Genomic DNA, 14,136 nt, shown 5'->3' with positions numbered 1-14,136 from the left:
CCTAAAGTGAATGTCTCACTACTCAGTCCATTTATTGACAGATATAATTAAGTGGCTTTAAAAAATTACACATTATCCCCTAGCCTCATGTCAGTCTCCCTGTAACCTGCATTATCCCTGGTCGAAGGAGCAAGCAAGTGGTCCGCTTCTGCAGACCTGACAATTTTGCTTTGTAACCTATTACAACGACATGCTCAAGGCCAACTCTTGAGGAAACGCAGCAGGTCTGACAGCATTTGTGAAGAGAGAGAGAATAGAATCAACATTTTGAGTCAGGGTCAAAGGATCATCCACACTTGAAATGTTGGCTCTATTCTTTCTCCACAGATGCTGTCAGACCTGTTGTGTTTCCCCAGCATTTTCTGTTTCACATTCCAGCATCCACACTATTCTGCCTGCCTCTGCAAATTATACACTTACTTGCAGCATTACAGGCAAAATTGATAGCTTAACGGATGAAAAATCACAAAATACAGGACTTAATTGAGAGACTAAAGCATTAGAGTGATGTTTTGTTTATAAGAAACACATCTGACAAATGCACTCCATTGAGGTTACATTTTTTAGTTGAAAGAAAACAGGTATGTTAGCATTAGCTTTTTTAAATTCACTTGTGGCACATGTGCGTCGCTGGCTGGCCAGCCAGCATTTATTGCCTATCCCTAGCTGCCCACGGGCAGTGGAGATTCAACCATATTGCTGTAGCTCTGGACTCACGTGAAGGCCAGACCAGATAAGGATGGCAGATTTTCTTCCCTAAAGGACGTTAGTGAACCAGGTGGTTCTTCTCACAATCGACAATGGTTTCATGGTGTTCAGCAGATTCTTAATTCAGTTTTTTTTTAAATATTGAATTCAAATTCCACCATCTGCCACGATGAGAGTCAAACCCAGGTCCCCAGAACATTAGCTGAGCTTCTGGATTAATAGTCTAGTGATCGCCTATTGCCACTCCGCTCGCCATGCTCTTCCAGCACAGTTACAACACTGGCATCTATCCAACAATGTGGAAAATTGCTCAGGTATGTCCTGTACACAAAAAGCAGGACAAATTCAACCCAGCCAATTACTGCCCAATCAGTCTACTCTTGATCATCAGTAAAGTGATGGAAGGGGTTATCAACAGTGCTATCAAGCAGCATCTGCTCAGTAATAACCCAGGTTTGGGTTTCGCCAGGGTCACTCAACACCTGACCTCATTACAGCCTTGGTTCAAATATGGACAAAAAAGTTGAACTCAAGGGATGAGGTAACAGTGACAGCCCTTGACATCAAGGCTGCATTCGATCGAGTATGGCATCAAATAGCCCAAGCAAAACTGGAATCAATGAGTATCAGGGGGCAAACTGTCCGCTGGTTGGAGTCATACCTGCTACATAGGAAGATGGTTTTGGTTGTGGAGGATCAATCACCTCAGTTCCATGACATCTCTGCAGGAGTCCCTCAAGGAAGTGTCCTAAGCCCAACAATCTTCAGCTGCTTCATCAATCACCTTCCCTCCATCATAAGGTCAGAAGTGGGGATGATTGCACAATGTTCAGCACCATCCGTGACTCCTCAGATACTGAAGCAGTCCATGTTCAAATGCAAGAAGATCTGGACAATATCCAGGCTTGGGCTGATAAGTGGCAAATAACATTCGTGCCACACAAATGCCAGGCAATGACCATAACCAATAAAAGACATTCTAACCACCACCCCTTAACATTCAATGGTGTAACCATCACTGAATCCCCCACTGTCAACAGCCTTGGGGTCACTGTTGATCAGAAACTCGATTGGGCTCACCACATAAACACAGGGGCTACAACAACAGAAGCTAGGAATACTGCAGCAAATAACTCAGTCAAGCCTATCCACCTTCTAAAAAGGCACAAGTCAGAAGTGTGATGGAACACTCCTCACTTGCCTGGATGGGTGCAGCTCCAACAAGTCTCAAGAAGCTTGACATCATCCAGCCCACTTGATTGGCACCACATCTACAAACATTCAATCCCTCCACCCCCGATGTTCAATAATAGCAATGTGGGCTATCTACAAGATGCACTACAACAATTCACCAAAGATCCTTAGACAGCAACTTCCAAACCCACAAACACTTCCATCTAGAAGGAAAAGGGCAACAGGTAAATGGGGACACCACCGCCTACAAGTTCCTCTCCAAGCCACTCACCATCCTTACTTGGAAATATATCACCATTTCTTTGACCAGCAGTCACTGGTCAAAATCCTGGAATTCTCCCCCTAACGGCACTGTGGGTCAACCCACAGAACATGAACTGCAGCATTTCAAAAAGGCAGCTCACCACCACCTTCTCAAAGGCAACAAGCGATGGGCAGTAAATGCTGGCCAGCCAGCGACGCCCATGTCCCACAAATGAATAAAAAAAACACACCAGGCCATTGCTTCCCCTATACCACTGAGCTGCCACATTAGTACTGGACATGAAACCCAGATGTCACAAGTTCAAATTATGAAATCTAATTCAATGAATCTGGTGATTTATGGGCTAAAAATAAAAATAAAATGAGCAAATAGGCGACTGGAATGTTTAAAGAACCCAAATCACTAATCACCCTGCAGGAAAGGAAATGTGACACCTTTATCCAGTTTGCCCTACATCTGACTTCACTTTGTAGATGTGACTTAATGCCCTCAGAGTTCCTAAGGATGGGAAATAAATATTGCCTTGGCAGTGTCGCTCACATCTCCTGCGCAAATTTGAAAAATGATATGTTGGATCGCTGCCATAAAAATGAAATGCATGGAAGTATAGGACATTGCATTATAAATCAGTAATTACAAGTACGTTTAATTCAAATAACAAATGCACTCCTGAGATTTCCAAATTTTGATCAATATTACTTCCCTATTATAACAAATTGGGTCACTGATGACTACTATTCAACACAGCAACACATTGCTCAATACCTGCTGAATCAATGATATCAGTTCATATGAGAAAAGGCTTTATTACTAGGGACAATAAGAGATGAGATATAATTTTAGTCTTATACTCTTTATACAGGTTGGTTTTTTGATCAGGAATTTACTTCATGTGAGATGGGCAGCCAATAATTTAGAGTATTCATTGCCTACTGAAATTCATGATATCCCGTCCTGCAATCTCTGAATTAGGTATGTATTTTAAAACCTCACTGCGTCAGACAGCAGAGACAGTCTGTCCAGCATATCATAAACTATCTCTCTACTGCCATGAATCTACACCATTGAGGTCCTGGCCTATCACCCAGACGCAGCTTCAGGCATTAAAAGTGCTTATCCGGTGGGCTCAGAAAATTCTGATTTGTGCACTTTTCTGCCTTACTGAAATGTACACCTGACCCATGTGTGACTTTGCCTGCCATTTTTGTCTTTTCACACAGGGGTCAAGTTCATTGTACATTTTGCGAGCTGCAGTGGAGTGCATGAAGATGGTGTTATGAACACTGCATAAGTTTTAAGTTGAATATGTAAATATTTTTTGTGTTAAAAAGGTAAAATGGATGTTTGCGAACCTTGGTGCCTGGGAGTCTGAATAGACTCCTGACTAAAAAGTCAGGCCTTTTGAGCTTGTTTATATAACACACACTTCTGGTGAGTTTTTACAACCCCTGAAGTTACAGAAATGGGTAAAAAAAAGGGGTTTAAAGTTTAGTGATTCTGGAAAATAAAACACAAAATCGAAAAACTGTACTGTTATCCAGTAGCAGGGAACAAGTGGCGCAGACACAGAATAGGAAGAAAAATAAGAGTTTAGTATGTGTCAGAGAGAGAATTGCATGCACTCAGTTAAGAAAGACTGCAAGGCTACTGGAGGTGGGGGGAACAATAGTTTTCTGAATAGTCAGTTATAGAACTCAGTAAAGTGACCAACTTAGCAGAGGCGCTACTTGAAGTCTGAGTTTAGCGAACTCACTTGTTTGCTCTGCAATCAAAGAAACAATGGGCGGGGTTTTACAGCCTTGCTCAGCCCAAAACCGTAAAATCCCGCTCGAGGTCAACGGATTTTCCCATTGTCCACCCCTCGCCTGCTCCAATTCCCGTGCAGGCAGTGTGATAACATAGCCAATGAGTTTCAGGTGCAATTGTTTAGGTGTCTCAGAGAAAGATACAAATTAGAAAAGAATAATCAAGTGAATGATCAGGAACTCTCTGCAAGAGAACTACTTCCAACTGTGCCAGTTCCAAGCAAGAAGTTGTGTGTCAAGCCAGTGTTAACTCTTCATGGCTTGTTTGCCTGTAAATGTCCCAAACATTCTCTCCTACTTTCTTCCATTGGGAAAAAGATACAAAAAAGTCTGAGGTCACGTACCAGCTGACTTAAGAACAGCTTCTTCCCTGCTGCTGTCAAACTTTTGAATGGACTTATTTTGCATTAAGTTGATCTTCCTCTAGCTGTAACTGTAACACTACATTCTGCACTCTCTCATCTCCTTCTCTATGAACGATATGCTTTGTCTGTATAGCATGCGAGAAACAATACTTTTCACTTTATGTTAATACATGTGACAATAATAAATCAAATCAAACAATATTGTACGGAAATACAGGCAGTTGAAGCCGTGTGCCCTTTCGGCCTCTCTCTCTTGGAATTGTTGCCCAGTTTGCAAAGTAACTATCCTGAGATAAGAAATCTACTGCAAACCAAGATCTTTTGCTGAAAAAAGTGGAAATTTGCTCCATGCAACTACACCAGGAAGACAACTGAAAAATGGCCATTAACTTGGAATTGCGCTGTGGCACAGTAATTAGCACTGCTGCCTCAGCGCCAGGGACCTAGGTTCGATTCCCAGCTTGGGTCACTGTCTGTGTGGAGTTCGCACATTCTCTCCGAGTCCGTATGGGTTTTCTCCGGGTGCTCCGGTTTCCTCCCACAGTCCGAAGATATGCAGGTTAAGTGAATTGGCCGTGATAAATTCTCCCTCAGTGTACCTGAACAGGTGTTGGAGTGTGGCGACTAGGGGATTTTCACAGTAACTTCATTGCAGTGTTAATGTAAGCCTACTGGTGACTAATAAATAAACTTTAAACTTTAAGTACATCCTCTCTAAGTTCACAAAAAAGAACCCTGTTATAGTCAGAGCTGGAGTGAGAGAATAAGAGAGTCACGCCACCCCTCGTCATGTTATCATAACAATGTTTAAAAACCTATCAAAGTGCAAGCCACATTAAAAAGATTAAGCTGGGCAAAGTCTTTTGGCAGGCAGAAGCTTATTCAGTTTAGAATCATTACCTTATTTGCTCTGTGGCCCTATTTAGCTATTATTGTTTGTGTTTATTTAATTCTAGTTTACACAGTTAAGTTTTTTAGTGTTTCAATTTAATCTGGGAATCCTGCCACTTACTTCCTTCCCCACATAATATTCTTTAAATGATTATGGTCTATCAAACCAGATCCTAAAAAGTTTCAGGCTTGTCCAGCTGGGTTCATAACAGTAGTTACCCAGATCTCTTCACTATCTGTCCAACATTTCCTGGGTAAATATCCAGGTACAAACAGCAAATTTGTCTCAAATCTCTGACCTTCACTCAAGAATCAGAGCCTTTTGTGGAGGTCCTGGAAATCGGGGGAATTACTCATTGGAAGTTTAAACTTCTAGGGAAATTCCCACAATCTGGAGACCGGAAGATTTGGCCCAGTAGAGATGTGGAGTGAAAGAGGATGGTAAGGAGCCATCTTTATAACCTTAATAGATAGTGTAACATGATAGATATATATGGTACGTTCAAGTATAATATAGTTCAATAGAGATTCTTTCATTACAATTGAAGCACGTCAAATTATAATCACCTCCAAACCATGTCCAGTTTATAGCTGGTGGGCCCAGTTCCTTTGACATATCTCTGTAATGATTTCTTACTGAAACTTGGATGAGGTATCTGGTGTAAGATTTCAGCCCTTTCAGCTCAATTGTGTTTGTCTGCACTTCCTGTTCAAAAAATGTGAAAAATAACACACTATAAAATCATTTTTATTGTGGTGTTTCCAGATCACAATCAGACTTCTGGTTGACCTAGTATCAGTTTTTTCTCTACCTTCCCAGCGATTTCTTTCGCACTGGTTCTGTATTTTTAATTCATCGACATCAAAGTGAAACATTAGGAAAACAATGTGACCAATATTTTGAGAGCATCACTTCAAATAGCATCTGAAAAGAAATTGAGCTTCAAGTGTGTCTTGCATGATATTTCTTCTGCTTCATTATTCTTTCTACCCCATTGAGTATAGTAACTGAACAACCTGCTGCTGGTCCTTTGCTTTTGCGTAGAATTAAATAGGATAAATGACACTGAAACAGGTCATAATGCACAACCAAACCATGCCACTGTTTATACTCCTCTCAAGGCTCCTGCTACCTTTTTGCATCAATTCATCACTGCATTTGACACCCTCCTCATACGTTTATCAAGCTTCCTCTTAAAGTTAGCTACACATCTTGCTTCAACTACACATTGTGGCAGTGAGTTCCACATTCAGGTTGATTGGCCATGATAAACTGCTCCTTCATGTCAGGGGGATTAGCAGGATAAATATGTGGGATTACGGGAAGAGAGTCTGGGTGGGTGGCTCAATGGGACAAATGGCCTCCTTCTGCACTATAGATTCTATGATTCTCTCCACTCATTTGGTAAGATTTTTCTGAATTCCTGTTTGGATTTCTTGGTACAAATCAATATTTTGTATTGATGGTGGCTAGTAATGTCCTTCCTTGCAAAAGGAAACATTTTCTCTCTATCCACCCAAAGCCTTTCACAATTTAAATACCTCTGTTTGGTCACTCTTGAGCCTTCCGTTTTCAAAGAGGAAAACACGGCGCATCAATCCTTTCCTGATATCTACACCCCCTGAGAAAATTCTTGTAAATCCTCTGTGTACTCTCTCAAGTGCTTCTCTGTCCTTTTCAGAGTTTAGTAACCAGAATTGCACGCAGTTAAGCAAGTGAGGTCCAACCAAGTTTTGATACAGTTTTAGCAGTTATCCATTCTATCCCTTTAGAGGTAAAGCCTAATGCATGGCTTACTGTTTTATGGCCTTGCTGACTTTTGACACAAGTTTTAGTGACTGGTGTATTTGTATTTGACGATCTCTCTGTTTCTCTACCCCATCTCCATTCATACCTTCCAAATAATAAGTGAGCTCCCTGTTCTTCCAACCAAGATCTACGATCTCAAGTTTATCAGTGCTGAATATTGGCCAATTATTTGCCCATTCTGCAAGTTTATTTAGGTCTCATCTGAAAAAATTAGAAATTGCGTTATGATACCAGCACAAAATCAAAAACTGTGGCCCGGATCCTCCGACCTTGCTCACAAATGGGATTCTCCAGTCCCGCTACTGTGAATGAAGATTTGAGCGCCAAATTCTCCATTCTCACTGGCAGCAGAGAATTCTGGCAATTTTTTTTAAAACTTTTCACAGATATTAGAACTTGACCAACGCTAGTCCAGTGATCACACCGCTTCTGAAAATTTCGGTGGTACAACAATTCTTCGCTCATTAGTTGTTCAAATAAGCCGTCGAGGCCATACATACACAGGTTCAACCACAAACCTGTGTGGTCGCTGGCATGTTACACTGCATTCAGCTCTTCCGGTTTAGAGAAAATACAAAAAAAAGTTCCTGCTCTTGAAAGCTGACCAGTGACCCTGAGATGTGTGCCAGTAAAAATAAATAATGAGTAAGGAAGCCTTAACTACAGGGTCACCATGGAGCAATAAATTGGACATAATCACCGTCAAGGTTCACTGAAATAATTGCTACTTTGTGAGGGTCACAGGACACCTGAGACGGTTGGAGAGGGAACTGACAAGTAACCCCCTTAAAATAATTGGAAAAACTATGAGCAGGACTACAAAGATATGTAAAAAAAAATTCACAAAAGGCTGCGAGATGGAGATGCACTCACTGTGATAATAACGGTGAAAGGAAAGACAAAGTATGACGGTCATTTCAACAACAGTACAGCCAATCTGGCTTTTTAAAAAGGAGCTTTGGTTTGTGATATACCTAAATTAGTTTTGTTTGGTAGTATAACATATCTGCATAGCATTGCAAGGTGAAATAACATTTGCAATCATCTGAATGCATTGGAAGAAAATCAACTCACTTAAAAACAATTATGATCAATTTTTGCTATATGGTTTGACTTGTCTTGGTTTCTCTTTCACCATTTTATTTAGTGTGTGCTCATAAGTACAGTTCAGCCAAGCTGCTACATCCAAATAAATGACTGAACAGAATTAACATACAGCTAAAGTATACTGGACTTATGATGATGTCAACTGATTTTAATTTAGTGGCTTTCCATAGTCAGGAGTCAGCAATGTTCCAAGCTAGTGCCCTTGATGTCAGCAAGACCACTTCTTATAGCAATGTGTTTAAAAAAAAACAAAATATACTGCTGTTTAGAAATAATTATAAGCACAGTAGCACAGAGGTTAGCACTGCTGCTTCACAGTACCAGGGACCTGGATTCAAGTCCCAGCTTGGGTCACTGTCTGTGTGGGGTTTGCACACTCTCCCCATGTCTGCATGGGTTTCCTCAGATGCTCTGGTTTCCTCCCACATTCTGAAAGACACATTGAACCAAACGGGCGCTGGACTGTGGTGAATAGGGAAATTTCACTGTAACTTCATTGCAGTGTTAACGTAAGCCATACTTGTGGCTAACAAATAAACATTAAAAATTTTAAATGGGATCATGAAGGGAAGGCTCCTCGGAGAAAATAATCAAATTAAAAGGTTTACCGTTTCTGGAAAAGTTTAGAAGTTTATCAGTGATTTGATTGACAGCACATGAACTTCCATTATGTTCTGAACTTCACCAATGCTCTTTTAGGAGTGGGATTCATTTGACTTTAATATGGATGGGGTTGCATGTAAGCAAAAGTGTAAAACACATTTTTAAAAATCATAAATGTGGGATTGGTTTTCCCAAATACCCTACCGTTTTATCACACTGAATCCCATGGGTGCAGCTGACATGGTCACGATTATCCTGGAACTCTGCATAATGCAGAATGTAAGTGGGAGTGGGTCGGCTAATTTCGGAGCAGGCAGATGGGAACTCCACAGGTGGAATGTAAATAACCAGGCTGGTATCTGATTTATTCACTACTTCTGGTGCACTCGTGTAGGACTTTGGAATTAGACACTGTGGATCTAAGAAGAAAAATAGATGTTCAGAGTGTCACTTTTACAACAGCTATCCCATTTATTGCAGCACTGCTCTCAGAAGTAACCCTCTCTTCAGAGACAGAGCTATAATATAAACGGCTTTGCTTTAGAGACAGGAAATACTGCTTGCAATGTGGTTTTAGTTTACTTCTCAGAGGAGAGCGCCATTGCCAACATTTTATGATTTATCTGTAATTCCTTAAACTAAGACTCAGTATAGTTGCATGGATCAGCAAAATTAATTCCTTTAGGACCCCTCGCTGGCATCGAGAAATGTCTAAAGCCAAAACGGCAATGTTGTAAATGTGACAACACATTGACTGTAATACCCAGTCTCCAAATAATCAAAATACATTCCAAATACAAGTAGCTGCTCATAGAAAGGGAAGCAATTCCACAAAATAAATTATTAAATATAGGGGTACTTCTTTATTCAGGGTCGTTTAAAGTGCCTTCTGGTAGAAATTATTTGATAGACCAATTATATCAAAACAGGACTAAAAGAAGCAATACTTTCAGCCCATCAAAGACACAATAAGAAATTCGGAAACTCCTTATAATCCCCTGCTGGATAAACACGTTGGGGACAATCTTTCTAATAAATTCTAAATGCCAAATGAGTGTAAAAACTGGAAAGAATCGCACCCATTTTCTCCGTGAGCTCTCAGACACAATTTTATGCCACTTAGTGCAAAAAAAAGTGACAAAGTGTGATTCACGCCAGTAAGGAGATTGGACAAAGTCCATTCTTGCCAGAAAGCCCACTTCCGACAGCTAGACGGTGTTATTGCATATGCACCGATCTCCCAATGTTCTGTGCATAAGTGTACATAAACTCAGACCTGTCACTGCCCCCACTCCCCTGGGCACAGGTTCCCCAGCCCACCGAACATCAACTCCCCCCACAATCGCTGGTCTCTGTGACCAATCACTGGCCTCCCCAAACCATCGCTAGCCTCCTTGGCCAATCGCTTCCCCAGCCGATCACTGTCCTGATACCCTCTCAGCCAGTCCAACATCTTGCTGCTGATTGCCAGTCCCTGATTGCAGAGTGTGCAGTCCCCACTACCTGTCTCCTCTTAGCCCCTGTCCCCCTTTCAGGTTCCAGTCCTCCCCACCCAGTGATCGGTGCCAGGGTGCCAGGCTGGCAGTGCCAAAGTACCAGACTGTCACTGACCAGGGGGCACTGCCTTTCCCTTCCCCTGACCACCGGAAGGGCCTCAATGACTCCGACCCCACTGGTGAGGCCATTACATCTGGTCCCACAAGAGACAAGAAACCGGGTGCAAAGCCAGTTTTTCACCTCTTTTGTGATCTTACCAGCTCACCACCATGCCAGCCGACTGATGGGACGAGCCAGTAAGATCGCCCCCATGAGCAAGTTTTACAATTACAGTCAACATATACTGAAAAATCAGGACATAACTTACAGGTAAGCCATACCATATTGCTGTTCCTTTACCTGGATATGGCTGTGACAGTTCACTGAATGCCATCACTGCAACTAGAGATGAATCTTGATATTCAGATATAACATTCCCAGTGGATTTATCACCCATGTAAACTACAGACTGAGCTCCATCTTGTGTTATCCAATAAATTGCATGTGAATTCACTGTCAGTGAAGTTGCACCAAAACCTGTGAAGAATGTTTATACAATCACTCACAGAGCACAGAGGGCAACCATGGCCAATCATTTCTAAGCTAACTCTTCAAAAGTGTTATCCAATTAGCTTTTGCCCCTGTTCTTTCCCCATTGCTTTCCAAACTTTTTTTAAAATATGTATATCCACTGCCCTTCCCAATGTTAGGGATGAATTTGTCTGCATCTTTTCAGGCACTGCATTCCAGGCTATAACATTCCCAGCTGTAATTCTACCCAGAGAACCAAAAGTTTACCATGTTTTCAATTATCACTAATCCATCATTTACCATAATTTCCTGCAATAAATTGAACTTATTACTAAGCTTCCAGCAGGCTGAAAGAAATGAGCAAATGTATTTCTTTGTGGTCAAAACTACGAAGAGGGTGAAAATTCAATTTCCCTTCATCTAATTATCAGCAAGAAAATGTTTGGAAAAACTCTCCAAAATCAAGCTGTGATCTGCATCTGAAGTTTAATCCATTTTGGATTGGCCCATTTAGTAGGCCGGATCACTTGCCCAAAACAAACATCAGATTTCTTGAATGAGCTAACTGGGGACAATAATGCCAATTTCAGGATCTGTTCCTAAATTGGACAAAAAATGAGGAAAGTTCTGAATATGCTTCGCCCAGTGTTTCCTGGAGCCAGGATGATCAACCAATAGTCTTGATAGGGGCTATTGGAAGCTAAAGAGATAAATTTCCTTTTTGCCTGATATAGAGCCAGGAGGAGAGCTGCTGTTGGCCAAAAAATGTCCTTTGTCATTCACCTCACTTATCCTTTACCTGGACTTATCTTTGGGCCAATTTTGTATCTGAGCTCAGCTCCGATTTGGAAGTGCGGCACCAGCATGCTGGGTTAGGGCACCCAATTGGCATCTCAGCCCACTCAGATTCCAGAGCCAACCACCTGAGGTTGCAATTTGATGGGAACTTTAGCACCCCACACTCAGGTACGTATTTACGATGTGCCGCCCAATGTCTCGCCCAAAACTCGAATTTCTGCCCCAGGTTTGCCCATTCTTCAAATTTCCAACATTTTATCCCCTCACTTCAGCAATGAGTGAAGACCCTTTCTGTTTTGTAGTCGGGATTATTTTTGAGGCACAAGATTAATTGTGTCATGATGCATACCTGCAGGTCCTGTGGAATTAACTTTCTTCCAGCATAGACAACCTTTTATATCCGAGGCCCAGATCTCATGGTCATGGGTGCTGAAAAACAGTCTCTCAGGCTCAGAATCTGTGGTGTCAACTGCTAAATTTCCATCTAACTTAAACTTGGTTGTCGTGCAGTTGCAATACGTAGCTTCGGGAACAGAGCGATTGATTTCCAAATGTGGGAAAATGAGAGTTCTGGGCAATCTTTCTGTTAAACTATAGGACACTAAACCTATATCTCCCGACATCGACTGAGTCCAAAACAGGAGGCTGGTAAGGGGAAAAAGAGTAGGAGAAACCATTTTACTTTTAAGTTTTAAGTTCATTTATTATTCTCACATGTAACTTCCATTAACACTGCAATGAAATTGCTATGTAATCATTCTGTCAGAAGGAGTGTATTCCAATTAATCTACAAAGGTATACTCTTTATATCTTTATAAATACCTTTTCTTTGGATAGATTCCTATTGAGTAAATATTTTGGCTGCTGGTCAGTAATTTTTCGAGCTTCGTTCCTTGCAATTCAAGGTCCAGTACATAAATTGAACTGTTTGCATCTTCCTGTTTATCCAACAGCACGTAAAGTTTTTGCCCAATCCAGTCAACAGTCATCCCTTTTGGAGCACTGCACAAAATACTCTCAATAAGCTGTCAACGGAATTCAAGAAATAGGTTTTTAAATTAAGTTTGTTTCGCAGCTTGAAATGCACGTTAGCCAAATTCCATGAGGAGCGTAACAAACAGCAAAATCGTACCCGGGTTTTGTGTTTACCGTCCAAAGCTGTACTCATAATCAAGTTTTCTGTCAGATAATATATCTGTTGTGTTTGTAGTATGTAACCCACATGAGTAACGGCAGAGACTCGCATTTTCTCTACGGTTTTCTGGGTGTCCACGTCTAAGAGGGTGACCATTCTGTCCTTTACGATCAATAGATATGGCACTGCACCTGTAACTGTTTGCAGGATTGTGTGTCATGGTTTCTTTTCAGACCATTTATAAAATCTGATAATATCTCAAAAGCTGTTAACAGTTGTTGGAAATTCATCAGCGAACTGGCAAACTTGTTTTCCCCCCCAATTCCTCCCCTTGTCAAAATGTGACAGCAATCTCAACATCCCAAATTTCTGTCCTTTGATACATAAAAGACAGAAGGCAGGACTTTCCGACCGTGCTCGCCCCAAAACCGGAAAATCCCACCCGAAGTCAACGGACCTTTCCCCTCACCCGCTGTGATTCCTGTGGCAGGCAGAGTGGGAAAATTCGCCCCAGAGAATCAACTCGGTCTGAAGATTCTGCATGAATAAATCGTGACTCGTTTTTTTATCTCTCAATATATGCAGCAATACTTTGCCAACCAAACTACTTTGATGTAAATCTTGAAAGCAAATTCTGCCAGTAATGAATGAGAAAACATTTGGAGCCTCAACAAAAATACTTTGCATGCACTTAACCAAGTATTCAATTCATTAATCAAGTTCTTTATCTCTTATGTTTTCAGCTATTTCCACTATTTCAAATCTAAAGTTAAGAGCTCCATTGCCTGACTTAGACCCCCAAGGATTAATACCAAAGAGCTTCAAACAATTAAGCCCAATTGCAGTGTTTTCCATTCCCATGCGTTCACTGACCTGTTGCATTTCCCATTCTAACATGCGTCCTGTTACCTGATCCAGCATTTGTAAAACCTTCCACCTGGGAAAATAGCATGATACAAAAGGCAAACTTTTAAAGAGCTATTCAAAAACAAAGGGTGGAAACACAAAGCAGCCATTTAAAAAAAAACAATCATTCTGTTACTTCAAGGCTACTTTTTTTTTCCTCAAAGTAACCTTTTTCATGGAAAAAAAGTATAATAATTCAGGAGTATTTTACCTCAGTGACAATGAATTTGCTGAGGGTTAAAAACCCTTCCCATTTCAATCACCCGGTGAAAGCATAAGGCATTTCCGGGTAGAGGAAAGACAATTGCAAAGACATCTGCAAGTCCAAATTCAACAGGGAATCCCAATGCAATGTACTACACTTTTCTTTTCCTTATTTCCCATGCATACTGTTCTGTGCCAAATGATGGGCAATCCTATACCGCATGCCCATGCCCACTGGGATCTAAACAAAGACTGCCCAAACTAACATTCCACGGGTC

General features: G+C 41.2%; 1 protein-coding gene across 1 annotated transcript in view; it reads right to left on the bottom strand.

Annotated features, from left to right (window-relative positions):
• ros1 (c-ros oncogene 1, receptor tyrosine kinase) overlaps nucleotides 1–14,136 on the bottom strand; it is a 211,201-nt gene that overhangs the window by 110,108 nt on the left and 86,957 nt on the right. Inside the window, 7 exon segments of the mRNA XM_080204333.1 lie at nucleotides 5,796–5,934; nucleotides 8,953–9,167; nucleotides 10,645–10,821; nucleotides 11,963–12,258; nucleotides 12,436–12,638; nucleotides 12,746–12,945; nucleotides 13,622–13,685. Of these exon segments, the coding sequence (XP_080060459.1) occupies nucleotides 5,796–5,934; nucleotides 8,953–9,167; nucleotides 10,645–10,821; nucleotides 11,963–12,258; nucleotides 12,436–12,638; nucleotides 12,746–12,945; nucleotides 13,622–13,685 (1,294 nt within the window).

The sequence above is a fragment of the Carcharhinus amblyrhynchos genome, chromosome 15, assembly GCF_965287045.1.
Source record: "Carcharhinus amblyrhynchos chromosome 15, sCarAmb.v2.hapA, whole genome shotgun sequence".
NCBI lineage: Eukaryota > Metazoa > Chordata > Chondrichthyes > Carcharhiniformes > Carcharhinidae > Carcharhinus > Carcharhinus amblyrhynchos.
Note: the sequence above shows the minus strand (reverse complement) of the source record. Positions and strands in the feature narration are given on the sequence as shown.